Genomic DNA, 22,558 nt, shown 5'->3' with positions numbered 1-22,558 from the left:
AAGTTTATTACAAAACGCAGGAATGCACAGATCAATCAACAGGCAGAAATTAGTCACATGACAAACAACATCAGCAGTAGTGAAGCAACTTCAAGACAAAAAAAAAAGAAGAAGAAGAAGAAGAAGAAGAAGAAGAAGAAGAAGAAGAAGAAGAAGAAGAAGAAGAAGAAGAAATATATCCCAAAAACTTTTTCTAAAATGTCGGTTTTACATGGTGGGAGGGGTAATCCAGCTCAACAACAAAGGGAGAGGAGAATATTTTCATGCGCCTATCTGCATTTTCTTACAAATAAGGGCATCAGACCAAACAGGTACTACACTTTGAATTATTTATTTGCAGAAAATATTTTTAAAATTACATTTAAAACAAATTAGGCACAAGGCTATCGAAAGTGTGTGTGGGTGAGGATTGGGCATTGGTCTACAGTGATAAACAAATGTCTATCCTACTTTTAACTAAAACCATCTCAGTAACCACAATACCACATTTACATTAGGGTCTATCCTACAAAAGAGTGTAGTGGCAGTTGCTTTTGCAAATGAATTAACGCCAATAACTTTTTAAAATGTCTTGAATAGCTCTATCTTTCTCTGCTTCATTTGGATTTGCTCTTTTTTGTGATTCGCAAAAACCTGTAAGTTTTCACAAGAATGTGTTAATTCAAAGTATTTTCAACCAATAAAAATCATTCCAAACCTCCAAAATAACACATCTATGTAAAAGTAATAAGCCAACGCGAACTTAAAAATGCCTATAAAACAAAAACTAGAGAGATTTCACGAGCTGTGCGCATCGAACAGAACTCCAAGAACGTATTTTCTAGAACCTTCCTCTGGCCGATGGCACGGGGAAGGGTAGGCGAAAAGAACTCAATGACTCGTGTACTATCTTTCTTCATCTCACGCAGACATTGTTATGCAAGTTGGCATAAATCACTACTTTATTGAGACCAATGTCGCTAGTTTGTGTTGCGCATAATACCACTCAATTGCAGTTGAAATTAGATGACTGGAAAGGAAAGATTATTTTTTGTTTTTTCCTTTCACAATCTGTTCGTTTATCTTTTATAATATTTTTTTACTATCTCACAGGTTTTTTTTTAATGAACAGATCCATGATTTTTTTTTACTATCTCACAGTTTTTTTTTTTTTAATGAACTGATCCATGATTTTTTTTTACTATCTCACAGGTTTTTTTTAATGAACAGATCCATGATTTTTTTTACTATCTCACAGGTTTTTTTTTTAATGAACTGATCCATGATTTTTTTTACTATCTCACAGGTTAATTTTTTTTTTAATGAACAGATCCATGATTTTTTTTTACTATCTCACAGGTTAATTTTTTTTTAAATGAACTGATCCATTATTTTTTTTTACTATCTCACAGGTTAATTTTTTTTTTAAATGAACTGATCCATGATTTTTTTTTACTATCTCACAGGTTAATTTTTTTTAAATAAACTGATCCATGATTTTTTTTTACTATCTCACAGGTTAATTTTTTTTTAAATAAACTGATCCATGATTTTTTTTTACTATCTCACAGGTTCATTTTTTTTTAAATAAACTGATCCATGATTTTTTTTTACTATCTCACAGGTTAATTTTTTTTTAAATAAACTGATCCATGATTTTTTTTTACTATCTCACAGGTTAATTTTTTTTTAAATAAACTGATCCATGATTTTTTTTTACTATCTCACAGGTTAATTTTTTTTTAAAAAATGAACTGATCCATGATTTTTTTTTACTATCTCACAGGTTAATTTTTTTTTAAATGAACTGATCCATTATTTTTTTTTACTATCTCACAGGTTAATTTTTTTTTAAATGAACTGATCCATGATTTTTTTTTACTATCTCACAGGTTAATTTTTTTTTAAATAAACTGATCCATGATTTTTTTTTACTATCTCACAGGTTAATTTTTTAAAAAAAATGAACTGATCCATGATTTTTTTTTACTATCTCACAGGTTAATTTTTTTTAAAAAATGAACTGATCCATGATTTTTTTTTACTATCTCACAGGTTAATTTTTCTTTAAATGAACTGATCCATGATTTTTTTTTTTTACAAAAAGAAATTTTATGAGGTCCGCAAGTGGCTTGTAAGGAGCCCCGAAGTTTGAAAGTATGGATTTTGTATAATAAGTTTGTCACACGCCGGCTTAAAGTCCATATAGCTATTTTTGAGGGTGATCACAGAAAAAAAAAGATATTAAAACCAAACTGTTTTTTTAAATCTCAAAATAGATTTGGCCAACTTTTGATAAGAACGGCGTAAAAAAATATGGTGCAAATTTGAAACAAAAAACGTTTTTAAGGATTACTTAATTATGAGAGAGAACAAAAGAATAACGAGTTCAAAAGCATAAATTCGCAAAAGAGATGTTTAATGTATGAGAAAACGTGAAATGGTTGTTCATATTTTTTGAGGACTTGCAAAATTTAGGAAATACATTTGCTGAGATATTGAGTAATTGAGGAAATGAGATTTTTTTTTTTTTTTACATTACACTTATCAAGGTACAGAAGCCACTCGGGGATAAGGGTTATTGCCTCTACAGTAATCAATGGGATAGTATCGTAGTAATCGTTAGTATTGGAGATTTGATAAAGTGTCTTACTTAAGGGGGCGATTCATCAGGAATTTGTTTATGTTGGACTTGAAGACATCCAAGTTGAAGTCAGGTTGGAAACAAGCAAACGGAAGAGAGGTCCACAGTTGCACTTCTAAGAAAGAAGCTTTGTTCATGGAATCTACATTTTGATTTAGGCACAGATAAAGAGTGGAGGAAATTACTGACGGGTGTTTTTTGCGAAAGATTGGCGAGGGGGGACCAGAAATTGGAGTTCGGACGAGCACTTGCCATGGAAATAGCGATAAAACAAAGACAGTCTCGCAATGTCTCTTCTGTGGGAGAGAGGTTGCAAGGAAGAGAAAAGGGCATCCCCCACTAAGCCACGAAGTCTATTTTGTACTCTGTCAAGGCAGGATAGGCTGTTTTTAGCAGCTCCAGCCCAGATGTGGCAGCAGTACTCCATCCTTGGACGTACTTAACTTTTATACAGATAGAGAATTACATCAGTAGTGAGATATCTTCTGGAGCGGTAGAAGGATCTCATCATTTTCCCAGTGACCTGGGCAACAGACTTGATGTACGTGTTCCATTTCAGATCAGGAGTAAAGGTCAAACCCAGAAGCTTGTCAAAACATTGAGCTTCTCCTAGGCGAGAGCCATCCATTTCAATTGATGCCAGATGGGGATCAGAGCATTGATGATGTAAAAATAGGAGTTTGGTTTTAGATGCATTAAAAGTAACCAGCAACCTTTTCCCCCACTGTACCACGCACTCAAGATCAGAGGAGAGAGAATCAAAGAGAACTTTGTCATTTACGGCCTTTGATGTGTTGCCGTAGATGGTCGTGTCATCAGCATAGATGTCAAAAAATGATTTAAGTATGTGTTTTGGGAGATCATTGATATAGATCAGGAAGAGAGTTGGGCCCAGGATGGACCCCTGAGGGACTCTAGCATTAATACTCTGGGCCTCTGATTTCTGCCCATCAACCACTACTCTTATGAACCTATCAGAGAGAAATGATTTAATAATTGAAAAAACATTTCCAGTAATACCGTAGCTGGAACTCTTGTGAAGTAGGCCCTTATGCCATACCTTATCGAAGACCTTTGATATGTCAAGAGCAATTGCCCTAGAAAGGAAGCCTTTGTTGGGAGATTCACTAATCCTATGAGATATAACCGTTAGCATATCAGCTGTAGATCTAGCAGAACGGAAACCATATTGCATGTCACTAACAAGGTTATTTCTGCTGAGGTGGTTGACTACTTCTCTATTTAATACGGATTCCAGCAGCTTACTCATGGCACACCAAAGACTTATTGGTCTGTACTAAGAGGGAGATGACTTATCACCTGAGTTCTTAAATACAGAGCATACTGACGAGGTTTTCCAGGGTGTTGGAAAGCATTTCTCCTTAAGGCAATGCTTAAACAGTTTTGTAAGTATGGGGGCAAGTTTTGGTTGAAGCTTTTTCAACACTATAATTGGAATGCCGTCTGGAATCAAACCTTACATACAGATATTTGTATGTTGCATAGTGTGTTGTCTGTTATAGGAGGAAATACTGGGAGTTGATGGCCTTCGTTGCATAGGGTAGAATTAGCTGCAAAGTTCTTGGCAAATAGTTTGGCCTTGTCTGATGCTGACGAGATGACCTGAGGTCCATTGATGATGGTTGGGATAGAATGGATGCTTCTGTTCAGGGTCATGTTTGCTATTTGCCAAAACTGGTGGGAACCAAGCCGCTGCTCAGCAACTTTGGATTTAACCGACAGATTGCATTTTTTATTACTCTTTTACAGTGGTTGCTGGCAGTCCTGAAAGCAGCTTTAGTCTCAGTACATCTATTACGTTGGTAGCAATGGAAAAAGTGATTTCTGTGCGCGATGACAGCAGCACATTCTGCTGCCTGTTAGGTTTTTGTTGGAATTTTTTAGATGGTATGAATCGGTCTATGCCTACAATTAACCATTCGGTCAGGTCTGATACTATAGAGGACATGTCCTTTTTAAACATGGAATGCAGAGGTAGATCAAATATGAATGTACGGGAGCTATCTGATATTGAGGAATTATGCAAGTTTAGATATTAAGAAATAGCTGAGATATGGAGGAATTGAGGAAATACATTAGCCGAGATATTGAAGAATTAAGGGAATACATTCGCCAGGTTATTAAGGAATTGAGAAATTACGCAAGCTTATATAGTTAGAATTGAGGGAATACATTAGCTGAGATATTAAGGAATTACCCAAGTTTAGATATTTAGACATAAGGGGAATACATTAGCTAAGATATGGAGGAATTGAGGGAATACGCAAGCTGAGATATTGAGAAATTAGCAGAATACATTAGCATAAATATGGAAGGATATAAGAAATACATTAGCTGAGATATGGAAGGATATAGGAAATACATTAGCTGAGATATGGAAGGATATAGGAAATACATTAGCTGAGATACTGAGGAAATGAGGGAATATGCAAGCTGAGATATTGAGAAATTTGGTGAATACATTAGCTAAAAGGAATTGGGGGAATATATATGCTGAGATATTGAGGAATTGAGGGAATACGCAATCTGAGATATTATTAAATTAAGGGAATACGTTGGCTGAGATATGGAGAATTTGAGGGAATAAGCAAGCTGAGATATTGAGAAATTAGGGGAATACATTAGCTGAGTTATGGAGAAATTAGCTGATATGTTGATAAACTGAGGGAATACATGAGCTGAGATATTGAGGAAATGATGGAATTCGCGAGCTAGGATATTGAGAAATTAAGAAAATACATTAATTATAATAATGACAAATTGAGGGAATATGCAGGCTGAGAAATTAGGGGAATACATTTTTTTTTTTTTACATAGGCATCACCACTTATCAAGGCCAAGAGGCCACTCGAGGATAAGGGTTAAAGAGTGTACAGTAGAAATTGGACAATATAGTAATCGTTAGTAATGGAAATTCGGTAAATTTGTTAACAAGTGGTACGGCTCATCAAGAACTTGTTTATGTTTGACTTGAACACAACCATATTGTAGTCAGTTGGAAAACGGAACAGTTCCACAGGCGTGCAGTTCTAAGAAAGAAGCTTTGTTCATGGAATCTATGTTTAAGTTTAGGCACAGATAAAGAGTGAGGGGAATTATTGATAGTGTTTTCAGCTAGACGAGTGCTTCTTGTGAAAGTTTAGCGAGGGGAGACCATAGACTGAAGCTCAGTCGAACACTTTCCATGAAAATAATGATACAGTAGAGACAAACTCGCAACATCTCTTCTGTGAGATAGAGGTTACAGGGAAGAGAAAAGGACATTTGCTGAGATACGGAGAAATTGAGGGAATACATTAGCTGAGATATTTTGGAATTGAGGGAATACGCAAGCTGAGATATTGAGAAATAAGGGGAATACATTAGCTTAGATATTGAGGAATTGAAAGAATACATTCGCCGAGATACTGAGGAATTGAGGAATTATGCAAGCTTTGATATTTAGAAATTAAGAGAGTTCATTAGCTGAGATATGGGGGAATTGACAGTAGTTGAGATAGGGAAATACATTAGCTGAGATATGGAGTAATTGAGGGAATACGCAATCTAAAATATTGAGAAATTAAGGGAATACATTAGCTGAGATATGGAGTAATTGAGGGAATACATTAGCTGAGATATGGAGGAATCGAGGGAATATGCAAGTTGAGATATTCAGAAATTAGGGGAATAGATGAGCTGAGATATGGAGGAATAGAGGGAATACATCAGTTGAGACATTAAGGATTATATTCAGGAATGAGGGAATACATTAGCTGAGATAACGAAAGAGAATTAGGGGAATAAATTTTCTGAGATATTGAGGAATAAGGGAATACATTAGCATATATATCGAGGAACAAGGGGAATACTTTAGGTGAGATTATTAGAGAATTAGGGGAATACATTAGCTGAGATATTGAGAAATTAAGGAAAGACATTAGCTGAAGGATTTAGGAAATTTGGTGGAATGAATAAACTTAGATATTGTGAGAATTAGGGGAATACATTAGCTGAGAAATTGAGGAATAAGGCGAATACATAAGCTTAGATGTTGACGAATGAATTACATATTGAGGATTTAGAGGAATACATTAGCTTATATCTAGAGCAATTATGGGAATACACTAGCTGAGATAAAGAGGAATTAATGGGAACACATTAGCAAAGATATTGAAGAATTAGGGATATACATCAGCTGGGATTATAGGGAATTAGGGAAAATATCAGCTGAATAAGAGGAATACATTAGCTGAGATATGGAGGAATTTTGGAAATATATTCGCTGAGATATGGAGGAATAAGAGCAATACATTAGCTGAGATATTATGGAATTAGCATTGTGATATTTAGGAAATAGGGGAATACATTAGGTGAGATATTAAGAAATTAGGGGAATACATTAGCTGAGATACAGTGGAATTAGGGGAATACATTTGTTGAGAAATTGGGAAATGCATTGGCTTAGATATGGGGGAATTAGAGGAATACATAAACTGAGACATTTAGGAATTAAGGGAATACCTTAGCTGAGATATTGAGGAGTTAGAGGGATACAATAAGTAAGATACTGAGAAATTAGGGGAAAACATTAGATGAGATATTGAGGAGTTAGAGGAATACATTAGATGAGATATTGAGGAGTTAGAGGAATACATAAGATGAGATACTGAAGAATTAGTGAAATATATTAGAGGAGATATCGAGGAATTAGGGGAAAACATTAGCTGAGATATTGAGGAGTTAGAGGAATACATTAGATGAGATACTGAAGAATTAGTGGAATATATTAGAGGAGATATCGAGGAATTAGGGGAAAACATTAGCTGAGATATTGAGGAGTTAGAGGAATACATTAGATGAGATATTGAGGAGTTAGAGGAATACATTAGATGAGATACTGAAGAATTAGTGGAATATATTAGAGGAGATATCGAGGAATTAGGGGAAAACATTAGATGAGATATTGAGGAGTTAGAGGAATACATTAGATGAGATACTGAAGAATTAGTGGAATATATTAGAGGAGATATCGAGGAATTAGGGGAATACATTAGATGAGATATTGAGGAGTTAGAGGAATACATTAGATGAGATACTGAAGAATTAGTGGAATATATTAGAGGAGATATCGAGGAATTAGGGGAAAACATTAGATGAGATATTGAGGAGTTAGAGGAATACATTAGATGAGATATTGAGGAGTTAGAGGAATACATTAGATGAGATACTGAAGAATTAGTGGAATATATTAGAGGAGATATCGAGGAATTAGGGGAAAACATTAGATGAGATATTGAGGAGTTAGAGGAATACATTAGATGAGATACTGAAGAATTAGTGGAATATATTAGAGGAGATATCGAGGAATTAGGGGAAAACATTAGCTGAGATATTGAGGAGTTAGAGGAATACATTAGATGAGATATTGAGGCGTTAGAGGAATACATTAGATGAGATACTGAAGAATTAGTGGAATATATTAGAGGAGATATCGAGGAATTAGGGGAAAACATTAGATGAGATATTGAGGAGTTAGAGGAATACATTAGATGAGATACTGAAGAATTAGTGGAATATATTAGAGGAGATATCGAGGAATTAGGGGAAAACATTAGCTGAGATATTGAGGAGTTAGAGGAATACATTAGATGAGATATTGAGGCGTTAGAGGAATACATTAGATGAGATACTGAAGAATTAGTGGAATATATTAGAGGAGATATCGAGGAATTAGGGGAAAACATTAGATGAGATATTGAGGAGTTAGAGGAATACATTAGATGAGATACTGAAGAATTAGTGGAATATATTAGAGGAGATATCGAGGAATTAGGGGAAAACATTAGCTGAGATATTGAGGAGTTAGAGGAATACATTAGATGAGATATTGAGGAGTTAGAGGAATACATTAGATGAGATACTGAAGAATTAGTGGAATATATTAGAGGAGATATCGAGGAATTAGGGGAAAACATTAGCTGAGATATTGAGGAGTTAGAGGAATACATTAGATGAGATACTGAAGAATTAGTGGAATATATTAGAGGAGATATCGAGGAATTAGGGGAAAACATTAGATGAGATATTGAGGAGTTAGAGGAATACATTAGATGAGATACTGAAGAATTAGTGGAATATATTAGAGGAGATATCGAGGAATAAGGGGAAAACATTAGATGAGATATTGAGGAGTTAGAGGAATACATTAGATGAGATACTGAAGAATTAGTGGAATATATTAGAGGAGATATCGAGGAATTAGGGGAAAACATTAGCTGAGATATTGAGGAGTTAGAGGAATACATTAGATGAGATATTGAGGAGTTAGAGGAATACATTAGATGAGATACTGAAGAATTAGTGGAATATATTAGAGGAGATATCGAGGAATTAGGGGAAAACATTAGATGAGATATTGAGGAGTTAGAGGAATACATTAGATGAGATACTGAAGAATTAGTGGAATATATTAGAGGAGATATCGAGGAATTAGGGGAAAACATTAGCTGAGATATTGAGGAGTTAGAGGAATACATTAGATGAGATACTGAAGAATTAGTGGAATATATTAGAGGAGATATCGAGGAATTAGGGGAAAACATTAGATGAGATATTGAGGAGTTAGAGGAATACATTAGATGAGATATTGAGGCGTTAGAGGAATACATTAGATGAGATACTGAAGAATTAGTGGAATATATTAGAGGAGATATCGAGGAATTAGGGGAAAACATTAGCTGAGATATTGAGGAGTTAGAGGAATACATTAGATGAGATACTGAAGAATTAGTGGAATATATTAGAGGAGATATCGAGGAATTAGGGGAAAACATTAGATGAGATATTGAGGAGTTAGAGGAATACATTAGATGAGATACTGAAGAATTAGTGGAATATATTAGAGGAGATATCGAGGAATTAGGGGAAAACATTAGCTGAGATATTGAGGAGTTAGAGGAATACATTAGATGAGATACTGAAGAATTAGTGGAATATATTAGAGGAGATATCGAGGAATTAGGGGAAAACATTAGATGAGATATTGAGGAGTTAGAGGAATACATTAGATGAGATACTGAAGAATTAGTGGAATATATTAGAGGAGATATCGAGGAATTAGGGGAAAACATTAGATGAGATATTGAGGAGTTAGAGGAATACATTAGATGAGATACTGAAGAATTAGTGGAATATATTAGAGGAGATATCGAGGAATTAGGGGAAAACATTAGCTGAGATATTGAGGAGTTAGAGGAATACATTAGATGAGATATTGAGGAGTTAGAGGAATACATTAGATGAGATACTGAAGAATTAGTGGAATATATTAGAGGAGATATCGAGGAATTAGGGGAAAACATTAGATGAGATATTGAGGAGTTAGAGGAATACATTAGATGAGATACTGAAGAATTAGTGGAATATATTAGAGGAGATATCGAGGAATTAGGGGAAAACATTAGCTGAGATATTTAGGAGTTATAGGAATACATTAGATGAGATATTGAGGCGTTAGAGGAATACATTAGATGAGATACTGAAGAATTAGTGGAATATATTAGAGGAGATATCGAGGAATTAGGGGAAAACATTAGATGAGATATTGAGGAGTTAGAGGAATACATTAGATGAGATACTGAAGAATTAGTGGAATATATTAGAGGAGATATCGAGGAATTAGGGGAAAACATTAGCTGAGATATTGAGGAGTTAGAGGAATACATTAGATGAGATATTGAGGCGTTAGAGGAATACATTAGATGAGATACTGAAGAATTAGTGGAATATATTAGAGGAGATATCGAGGAATTAGGGGAAAACATTAGATGAGATATTGAGGAGTTAGAGGAATACATTAGATGAGATATTGAGGAGTTAGAGGAATACATTAGATGAGATACTGAAGAATTAGTGGAATATATTAGAGGAGATATCGAGGAATTAGGGGAAAACATTAGATGAGATATTGAGGAGTTAGAGGAATACATTAGATGAGATACTGAAGAATTAGTGGAATATATTAGAGGAGATATCGAGGAATTAGGGGAAAACATTAGCTGAGATATTGAGGAGTTAGAGGAATACATTAGATGAGATATTGAGGCGTTAGAGGAATACATTAGATGAGATACTGAAGAATTAGTGGAATATATTAGAGGAGATATCGAGGAATTAGGGGAAAACATTAGATGAGATATTGAGGAGTTAGAGGAATACATTAGATGAGATACTGAAGAATTAGTGGAATATATTAGAGGAGATATCGAGGAATTAGGGGAAAACATTAGCTGAGATATTGAGGAGTTAGAGGAATACATTAGATGAGATATTGAGGCGTTAGAGGAATACATTAGATGAGATACTGAAGAATTAGTGGAATATATTAGAGGAGATATCGAGGAATTAGGGGAAAACATTAGATGAGATATTGAGGAGTTAGAGGAATACATTAGATGAGATACTGAAGAATTAGTGGAATATATTAGAGGAGATATCGAGGAATTAGGGGAAAACATTAGCTGAGATATTGAGGAGTTAGAGGAATACATTAGATGAGATATTGAGGCGTTAGAGGAATACATTAGATGAGATACTGAAGAATTAGTGGAATATATTAGAGGAGATATCGAGGAATTAGGGGAAAACATTAGATGAGATATTGAGGAGTTAGAGGAATACATTAGATGAGATACTGAAGAATTAGTGGAATATATTAGAGGAGATATCGAGGAATTAGGGGAAAACATTAGCTGAGATATTGAGGAGTTAGAGGAATACATTAGATGAGATACTGAAGAATTAGTGGAATATATTAGAGGAGATATCGAGGAATTAGGGGAAAACATTAGATGAGATATTGAGGAGTTAGAGGAATACATTAGATGAGATACTGAAGAATTAGTGGAATATATTAGAGGAGATATCGAGGAATTAGGGGAAAACATTAGATGAGATATTGAGGAGTTAGAGGAATACATTAGATGAGATATTGAGGAGTTAGAGGAATACATTAGATGAGATACTGAAGAATTAGTGGAATATATTAGAGGAGATATCGAGGAATTAGGGGAAAACATTAGATGAGATATTGAGGAGTTAGAGGAATACATTAGATGAGATATTGAGGAGTTAGAGGAATACATTAGATGAGATATTGAGGAGTTAGAGGAATACATTAGATGAGATATCGAGGAATTAGGGGAAAACATTAGATGAGATATTGAGGAGTTAGAGGAATACATTAGATGAGATATTGAGGAGTTAGAGGAATACATTAGATGAGATACTGAAGAATTAGTGGAATATATTAGAGGAGATATCGAGGAATTAGGGGAAAACATTAGATGAGATATTGAGGAGTTAGAGGAATACATTAGATGAGATATTGAGGAGTTAGAGGAATACATTAGATGAGATACTGAAGAATTAGTGGAATATATTAGAGGAGATATCGAGGAATTAGGGGAAAACATTAGATGAGATATTGAGGAGTTAGAGGAATACATTAGATGAGATATTGAGGAGTTAGAGGAATACATTAGATGAGATACTGAAGAATTAGTGGAATATATTAGAGGAGATATCGAGGAATTAGGGGAAAACATTAGATGAGATATTGAGGAGTTAGAGGAATACATTAGATGAGATATTGAGGAGTTAGAGGAATACATTAGATGAGATACTGAAGAATTAGTGGAATATATTAGAGGAGATATCGAGGAATTAGGGGAAAACATTAGATGAGATATTGAGGAGTTAGAGGAATACATTAGATGAGATATTGAGGAGTTAGAGGAATACATTAGATGAGATATTGAGGAGTTAGAGGAATACATTAGATGAGATATTGAGGAGTTAGAGGAATACATTAGATGAGATACTGAAGAATTAGTGGAATATATTAGAGGAGATATCGAGGAATTAGGGGAAAACATTAGATGAGATATTGAGGAGTTAGAGGAATACATTAGATGAGATATTGAGGAGTTAGAGGAATACATTAGATGAGATACTGAAGAATTAGTGGAATATATTAGAGGAGATATCGAGGAATTAGGGGAAAACATTAGATGAGATATTGAGGAGTTAGAGGAATACATTAGATGAGATATTGAGGAGTTAGAGGAATACATTAGATGAGATATTGAGGAGTTAGAGGAATACATTAGATGAGATACTGAAGAATTAGTGGAATATATTAGAGGAGATATCGAGGAATTAGGGGAAAACATTAGATGAGATATTGAGGAGTTAGAGGAATACATTAGATGAGATACTGAAGAATTAGTGGAATATATTAGAGGAGATATCGAGGAATTAGGGGAAAACATTAGATGAGATATTGAGGAGTTAGAGGAATACATTAGATGAGATATTGAGGAGTTAGAGGAATACATTAGATGAGATACTGAAGAATTAGTGGAATATATTAGAGGAGATATCGAGGAATTAGGGGAAAACATTAGATGAGATATTGAGGAGTTAGAGGAATACATTAGATGAGATATTGAGGAGTTAGAGGAATACATTAGATGAGATACTGAAGAATTAGTGGAATATATTAGAGGAGATATCGAGGAATTAGGGGAAAACATTAGATGAGATATTGAGGAGTTAGAGGAATACATTAGATGAGATATTGAGGAGTTAGAGGAATACATTAGATGAGATATTGAGGAGTTAGAGGAATACATTAGATGAGATACTGAAGAATTAGTGGAATATATTAGAGGAGATATCGAGGAATTAGGGGAAAACATTAGATGAGATATTGAGGAGTTAGAGGAATACATTAGATGAGATACTGAAGAATTAGTGGAATATATTAGAGGAGATATCGAGGAATTAGGGGAAAACATTAGATGAGATATTGAGGAGTTAGAGGAATACATTAGATGAGATACTGAAGAATTAGTGGAATATATTAGAGGAGATATCGAGGAATTAGGGGAAAACATTAGATGAGATATTGAGGAGTTAGAGGAATACATTAGATGAGATATTGAGGAGTTAGAGGAATACATTAGATGAGATACTGAAGAATTAGTGGAATATATTAGAGGAGATATCGAGGAATTAGGGGAAAACATTAGATGAGATATTGAGGAGTTAGAGGAATACATTAGATGAGATATTGAGGAGTTAGAGGAATACATTAGATGAGATACTGAAGAATTAGTGGAATATATTAGAGGAGATATCGAGGAATTAGGGGAAAACATTAGATGAGATATTGAGGAGTTAGAGGAATACATTAGATGAGATATTGAGGAGTTAGAGGAATACATTAGATGAGATACTGAAGAATTAGTGGAATATATTAGAGGAGATATCGAGGAATTAGGGGAAAACATTAGATGAGATATTGAGGAGTTAGAGGAATACATTAGATGAGATATTGAGGAGTTAGAGGAATACATTAGATGAGATACTGAAGAATTAGTGGAATATATTAGAGGAGATATCGAGGAATTAGGGGAAAACATTAGATGAGATATTGAGGAGTTAGAGGAATACATTAGATGAGATATTGAGGAGTTAGAGGAATACATTAGATGAGATACTGAAGAATTAGTGGAATATATTAGAGGAGATATCGAGGAATTAGGGGAAAACATTAGATGAGATATTGAGGAGTTAGAGGAATACATTAGATGAGATATTGAGGAGTTAGAGGAATACATTAGATGAGATACTGAAGAATTAGTGGAATATATTAGAGGAGATATCGAGGAATTAGGGGAAAACATTAGATGAGATATTGAGGAGTTAGAGGAATACATTAGATGAGATATTGAGGAGTTAGAGGAATACATTAGATGAGATACTGAAGAATTAGTGGAATATATTAGAGGAGATATCGAGGAATTAGGGGAAAACATTAGATGAGATATTGAGGAGTTAGAGGAATACATTAGATGAGATATTGAGGAGTTAGAGGAATACATTAGATGAGATACTGAAGAATTAGTGGAATATATTAGAGGAGATATCGAGGAATTAGGGGAAAACATTAGATGAGATATTGAGGAGTTAGAGGAATACATTAGATGAGATATTGAGGAGTTAGAGGAATACATTAGATGAGATACTGAAGAATTAGTGGAATATATTAGAGGAGATATCGAGGAATTAGGGGAAAACATTAGATGAGATATTGAGGAGTTAGAGGAATACATTAGATGAGATATTGAGGAGTTAGAGGAATACATTAGATGAGATACTGAAGAATTAGTGGAATATATTAGAGGAGATATCGAGGAATTAGGGGAAAACATTAGATGAGATATTGAGGAGTTAGAGGAATACATTAGATGAGATATTGAGGAGTTAGAGGAATACATTAGATGAGATACTGAAGAATTAGTGGAATATATTAGAGGAGATATCGAGGAATTAGGGGAAAACATTAGATGAGATATTGAGGAGTTAGAGGAATACATTAGATGAGATACTGAAGAATTAGTGGAATATATTAGAGGAGATATCGAGGAATTAGGGGAAAACATTAGATGAGATATTGAGGAGTTAGAGGAATACATTAGATGAGATACTGAAGAATTAGTGGAATATATTAGAGGAGATATCGAGGAATTAGGGGAAAACATTAGATGAGATATTGAGGAGTTAGAGGAATACATTAGATGAGATATTGAGGAGTTAGAGGAATACATTAGATGAGATACTGAAGAATTAGTGGAATATATTAGAGGAGATATCGAGGAATTAGGGGAAAACATTAGATGAGATATTGAGGAGTTAGAGGAATACATTAGATGAGATATTGAGGAGTTAGAGGAATACATTAGATGAGATACTGAAGAATTAGTGGAATATATTAGAGGAGATATCGAGGAATTAGGGGAAAACATTAGATGAGATATTGAGGAGTTAGAGGAATACATTAGATGAGATACTGAAGAATTAGTGGAATATATTAGAGGAGATATCGAGGAATTAGGGGAAAACATTAGATGAGATATTGAGGAGTTAGAGGAATACATTAGATGAGATATTGAGGAGTTAGAGGAATACATTAGATGAGATACTGAAGAATTAGTGGAATATATTAGAGGAGATATCGAGGAATTAGGGGAAAACATTAGATGAGATATTGAGGAGTTAGAGGAATACATTAGATGAGATATTGAGGAGTTAGAGGAATACATTAGATGAGATACTGAAGAATTAGTGGAATATATTAGAGGAGATATCGAGGAATTAGGGGAAAACATTAGATGAGATATTGAGGAGTTAGAGGAATACATTAGATGAGATACTGAAGAATTAGTGGAATATATTAGAGGAGATATCGAGGAATTAGGGGAAAACATTAGATGAGATATTGAGGAGTTAGAGGAATACATTAGATGAGATATTGAGGAGTTAGAGGAATACATTAGATGAGATACTGAAGAATTAGTGGAATATATTAGAGGAGATATCGAGGAATTAGGGGAAAACATTAGATGAGATATTGAGGAGTTAGAGGAATACATTAGATGAGATATTGAGGAGTTAGAGGAATACATTAGATGAGATACTGAAGAATTAGTGGAATATATTAGAGGAGATATCGAGGAATTAGGGGAAAACATTAGATGAGATATTGAGGAGTTAGAGGAATACATTAGATGAGATACTGAAGAATTAGTGGAATATATTAGAGGAGATATCGAGGAATTAGGGGAAAACATTAGATGAGATATTGAGGAGTTAGAGGAATACATTAGATGAGATATTGAGGAGTTAGAGGAATACATTAGATGAGATACTGAAGAATTAGTGGAATATATTAGAGGAGATATCGAGGAATTAGGGGAAAACATTAGATGAGATATTGAGGAGTTAGAGGAATACATTAGATGAGATATTGAGGAGTTAGAGGAATACATTAGATGAGATACTGAAGAATTAGTGGAATATATTAGAGGAGATATCGAGGAATTAGGGGAAAACATTAGATGAGATATTGAGGAGTTAGAGGAATACATTAGATGAGATATTGAGGAGTTAGAGGAATACATTAGATGAGATACTGAAGAATTAGTGGAATATATTAGAGGAGATATCGAGGAATTAGGGGAAAACATTAGATGAGATATTGAGGAGTTAGAGGAATACATTAGATGAGATACTGAAGAATTAGTGGAATATATTAGAGGAGATATCGAGGAATTAGGGGAAAACATTAGATGAGATATTGAGGAGTTAGAGGAATACATTAGATGAGATATTGAGGAGTTAGAGGAATACATTAGATGAGATACTGAAGAATTAGTGGAATATATTAGAGGAGATATCGAGGAATTAGGGGAAAACATTAGATGAGATATTGAGGAGTTAGAGGAATACATTAGATGAGATACTGAAGAATTAGTGGAATATATTAGAGGAGATATCGAGGAATTAGGGGAAAACATTAGATGAGATATTGAGGAGTTAGAGGAATACATTAGATGAGATATTGAGGAGTTAGAGGAATACATTAGATGAGATACTGAAGAATTAGTGGAATATATTAGAGGAGATATCGAGGAATTAGGGGAAAACATTAGATGAGATATTGAGGAGTTAGAGGAATACATTAGATGAGATATTGAGGAGTTAGAGGAATACATTAGATGAGATACTGAAGAATTAGTGGAATATATTAGAGGAGATATCGAGGAATTAGGGGAAAACATTAGATGAGATATTGAGGAGTTAGAGGAATACATTAGATGAGATACTGAAGAATTAGTGGAATATATTAGAGGAGATATCGAGGAATTAGGGGAAAACATTAGATGAGATATTGAGGAGTTAGAGGAATACATTAGATGAGATATTGAGGAGTTAGAGGAATACATTAGATGAGATACTGAAGAATTAGTGGAATATATTAGAGGAGATATCGAGGAATTAGGGGAAAACATTAGATGAGATATTGAGGAGTTAGAGGAATACATTAGATGAGATACTGAGGAGTTAGAGGAATACATTAGATGAGATACTGAAGAATTAGTGGAATATATTAGAGGAGATATCGAGGAATTAGGGGAAAACATTAGATGAGATATTGAGGAGTTAGAGGAATACATTAGATGAGATATTGAGGAGTTAGAGGAATACATTAGATGAGATACTGAAGAATTAGTGGAATATATTAGAGGAGATATCGAGGAATTAGGGGAAAACATTAGATGAGATATTGAGGAGTTAGAGGAATACATTAGATGAGATACTGAGGAGTTAGAGGAATACATTAGATGAGATACTGAAGAATTAGTGGAATATATTAGAGGAGATATCGAGGAATTAGGGGAAAACATTAGATGAGATATTGAGGAGTTAGAGGAATACATTAGATGAGATATTGAGGAGTTAGAGGAATACATTAGATGAGATACTGAAGAATTAGTGGAATATATTAGAGGAGATATCGAGGAATTAGGGGAAAACATTAGATGAGATATTGAGGAGTTAGAGGAATACATTAGATGAGATATTGAGGAGTTAGAGGAATACATTAGATGAGATACTGAAGAATTAGTGGAATATATTAGAGGAGATATCGAGGAATTAGGGGAAAACATTAGATGAGATATTGAGGAGTTAGAGGAATACATTAGATGAGATATTGAGGAGTTAGAGGAATACATTAGATGAGATACTGAAGAATTAGTGGAATATATTAGAGGAGATATCGAGGAATTAGGGGAAAACATTAGATGAGATATTGAGGAGTTAGAGGAATACATTAGATGAGATATTGAGGAGTTAGAGGAATACATTAGATGAGATACTGAAGAATTAGTGGAATATATTAGAGGAGATATCGAGGAATTAGGGGAAAACATTGGATGAGATATTGAGGAGTTAGAGGAATACATTAGATGAGATACTGAAGAATTAGTGGAATATATTTAGGAGATATCGAGGAATTAGGGGAAAACATTAGCTGAGATATTGAGGAGTTAGAGGAATACATTAGATGAGATATTGAGGAGTTAGAGGAATACATTAGATGAGATACTGAAGAATTAGTGGAATATATTAGAGGAGATATCGAGGAATTAGGGGAAAACATTAGCTGAGATATTGAGGAGTTAGAGGAATACATTAGATGAGATATTGAGGAGTTAGAGGAATACATTAGATGAGATACTGAAGAATTAGTGGAATATATTAGAGGAGATATCGAGGAATTAGGGGAAAACATTAGATGAGATATTGAGGAGTTAGAGGAATACATTAGCTGAGATATTGAGGAGTTAGAGGAATACATTAGATGAGATATTGAGGAGTTAGAGGAATACATTAGATGAGATACTGAAGAATTAGTGGAATATATTAGAGGAGATATCGAGGAATTAGGGGAAAACATTAGATGAGATATTGAGGAGTTAGAGGAATACATTAGATGAGATATTGAGGAGTTAGAGGAATACATTAGATGAGATATTGAGGAGTTAGAGGAATACATTAGATGAGATACTGAAGAATTAGTGGAATATATTAGAGGAGATATCGAGGAATTAGGGGAAAACATCACCTGAGATATTGAGGAATTAGAGGAATATATTAGTTGAGATATGGAGGAAGACTGAATCGATAATTTAAAGACCCTGTGTTATCCACATGTCTGAAAAATGCTAATTAAACTTCTGCATTGAACTACAAAAACTACATTTGCTCAAAAGTAATTAATAAGAGTAAATGTTCATTTGGTTTCATTGAAAAATATTAGGAATATTAAAATGAATAAAAATTTATACATTTGTTTTTGATGAGCAGATGACAGTGTGGAAGAATTAATGTGTTGTGTGCATGTGTATGTCAGAGTGTGTATAAATGTTGACAAAGGTCTGATGGCAGCTAGATTGATGCAGATGTTAGCTCTATTGTGGACTTTTGTTCAAACTTTTTATTGAAGAAAAAAATCTGTCTTTTTATGCATTTTATGTGGATAAAATGGTAAATTTGTATTGGAATTATTACGGAGTCACTAATAGTGTGCTATGCGATTGTATGAAAAACAGCCAATCACAGGCTTATGTTTTAGATTTCCACCAACATCACAAGCGCGTTTTTTAAAATTCTTTATGTCTTTTGCTTTTCGGGGCTTCAATGACAAGACGTGTCTGTTAGCTCTCTCTCTCTCTCTCTCTCTCTCTCTCTCTCTCTCTCTCTCTCTCTCTCTCTCTCTCTCTCTCATTCAATATCAGACACGTGTGAGGATTTTTGACAGCAACTGTAGCACAAAAATTCAAGACTCCCTCTTTTTTTCTCAACCTGGCCAAAACTCCGCTAGTAACAAACATGGTTAACAGGACGAATCCTACATACTCTTCCTCTTCTTCCTCCTCAAGTTTTCAAAACAATTTTTATTTGTGTTTGTGTTTCTTTCTTGTCGACGTCACATTATTTTGTTACCACATATAGTTGGGAAAAACATTTGATAACTTCAGAGATATGCATCGGATTGACTTAAAGTTGTTTTTTATTTATTTATTATTTTTTTTAATTAACTAAGGCGCAGAAACGATTTTAAGCATTTTGGACAATTAAGAGATTTTTGTTATTGCAGGTAAACAATAGGCTGGTATTCAACTTGTATGAATCAGTGAAAAAGGCTAGATTAAATTAATAAAAGAGATTTCTGTTCACCAAGCAGAATATGTAAATGCTCCCAAGATTCACCAATTTGCTAGCAGTATCAGTAACCGATCTTAAGAATGCGTGAAAAAAAAATTGAATAATTCGACCTCCTATCTTTATAAGCTTATAACTACTTGAAAAATGTAATTCAAACCCTAATTTTTTTTTCAATTAAAGGAGCAAAGACCAAATTTTTTTAAAAAATAACAGGTGTAATAGCAAATTATGCAATATTTGTTTTTTTTTTAATCGGTTTTCTTTAAAAAAGATTTGAAGAAAATCAACGAAATTTTACTTACTTCGATTATAAAAAATCGATATAAATTCCAAAAAATCACTACCTATGAAAATTACTATTGAATGTGTAGTTTCATTCTTCATTGCTCAGAATTTATCAATATTTATATTTTAAATTCCCTTTATTTTTTTAATAAAAGAATTTTTTAAACGACTATTTGAAAAAGGCGCAATTATGCAAGCATTTTTACGTTCTTATCGAAAACCCGGAAGTACCGGTTTGTTCTTGTTTAGAACTATGAACTGACAGAAGGCAGTAAAAACCACACGTTCACGTTAGCCGTTTAGCCTTGTGAGTGAAGAAATATGTGTTCCCATAGTTTAAAAATAGTCAAATTTTACTTATAAGTTAAAAAAAAAACAGTTGAGGAATTTTTTTTCTTTTCTCAAAAAAAATACATAAATTTTTGATTTATTATATTTTAATTCTTCTTTATTGAGTGAATTTTTTTTTTTAAATATCTAAGAAAATATTGAATGAAACAGAAAAAATTGTCGTCAGCGTCCAATACTTCCTGGACAATATAAGCATTACATAGGCTTCCAATAAAAAAATAAAAAATAAACGTGGTTTAAAAAAAAAAAGGTTTTACACTTTGGACTTTCTTTTTGTTTTAATTTACAATATATTATTAATTGATCTTTTATCTTTAATTTGTGATATATAAAACTTTGGTGAGTAAATTAATTATTTAAATTTTAATAGACAGTTCAAAATGGGGGGGGATTAAAAAAAAACGTTTGTCTAAAATATTATATTCGATTTATTGGAAAGAGCATAAAATTTCACATTGACCCTGAAAATATCGTAAAAATTGAACGAATAGAAAAACTTTGATAGATTTTTAAAGTTTAAAAATTGAAAAAAAATTAACCCGTAAAATTCAATTGATTTCATTACAAAAAAATTGACTGCATTCAATTATTTGATTTATTATTATATTATATTTTAATTGAGGTGAAGACACTCTTTCTAAAAATTACCTTCTCGTTTTTAAGGGCATGTAAGTAATTCTCCTAAGTATTACACTCCTTTTTGGGGAAGTATCTGGTCCGTTGTCATGAAATTATTTTCTCAAGGAATACTATTTTATTTTATATTTTTTTTAGGGGAGAGGGTTAGTGTAATGTCTGTTCTGTTATTATAATACCAAGAATCATGCGACTAAAGGAAGCATATATTAGGTTTGTACAAAAATAATGTCGTTTTTTTTTACGGATATATCTGATAAAAACGACATTATTTTTGCACCAACCTTATATTTGCTAGTATGTGCGTGTGTATGTGTGTGTGTGTGTGTGTGTGTGTGTGTGTGTGTGTGTGTGTGCGTGTGTGCAGTAAGAAAAATCAAAAGAAAAAAAAGCAGTTGAGTTTTTAACGGTTTACCTTGAGAAACTTCATCATCACTAGCACCACCATTCTTACTACTACTACTACTACTACTACTACTACTACAACAACAACAACACTTACCTATGAGTAAACATAAGCCAAATACCATAAAAGCAACTGCATGTCGGCCTTCCATAATTCTTTTCACACTTAAAAAGGGGAAGTTGTTTATGCAACTAATACTTTAGTCACTGTCCGTGTCGTATCGGCTACAAAACTTTTATTTATCTTATTTCTTTTAGAAAAAAAATTGAATGAAACAAAATGACGTTGAAGTTAATCCAACCAATCAGAAATCAGATTGCTCTATTCTGACCAATCAGCAATCAGTACATGCCTATTCTTCTTTTTTTTTTTATTGTTGTTACTCCAAATCGAAACTAATATCACAAAGGTAGTTCATTGTTATATAGAAAAGAGAGCGTATCTTATTTAAAGATACCCCTCTATATGAATTCTATATAAAGAATGTTAATACTCGTTCTGACGGTCAAAGCAAAGAGAAACAGGTATTACTTCCTCCTTTCAGATGAGGTACGGATTTATTGTTTGAGGCGCTTTCATTCGCAAGGTAGCGTTTTTGTTACCATACTTTTTGA

The 22,558-nt window shown here is 33.5% G+C and overlaps 1 protein-coding gene across 1 annotated transcript in view; it reads right to left on the bottom strand.

Moving 5' to 3' along the window:
- Positions 1-22,210, bottom strand: part of LOC145265428 (uncharacterized) — a 159,152-nt gene extending 136,942 nt beyond the window's left edge. The window contains exon 1 of the mRNA XM_080121261.1: positions 22,041-22,210. Within this exon, the coding sequence (XP_079977387.1) occupies positions 22,041-22,095 (55 nt within the window). The 5' untranslated portion in view covers positions 22,096-22,210. The remainder of the gene's footprint in view (positions 1-22,040) is intronic.
- Positions 22,211-22,558: the final 348 nt, after the last annotated feature.

This window comes from Euprymna scolopes, chromosome 40 (genome assembly GCF_053919585.1).
Source record: "Euprymna scolopes isolate OS-2025 chromosome 40, ASM5391958v1, whole genome shotgun sequence".
NCBI lineage: Eukaryota > Metazoa > Mollusca > Cephalopoda > Sepiida > Sepiolidae > Euprymna > Euprymna scolopes.
This window is presented reverse-complemented; position numbering and strand designations above follow the sequence as displayed.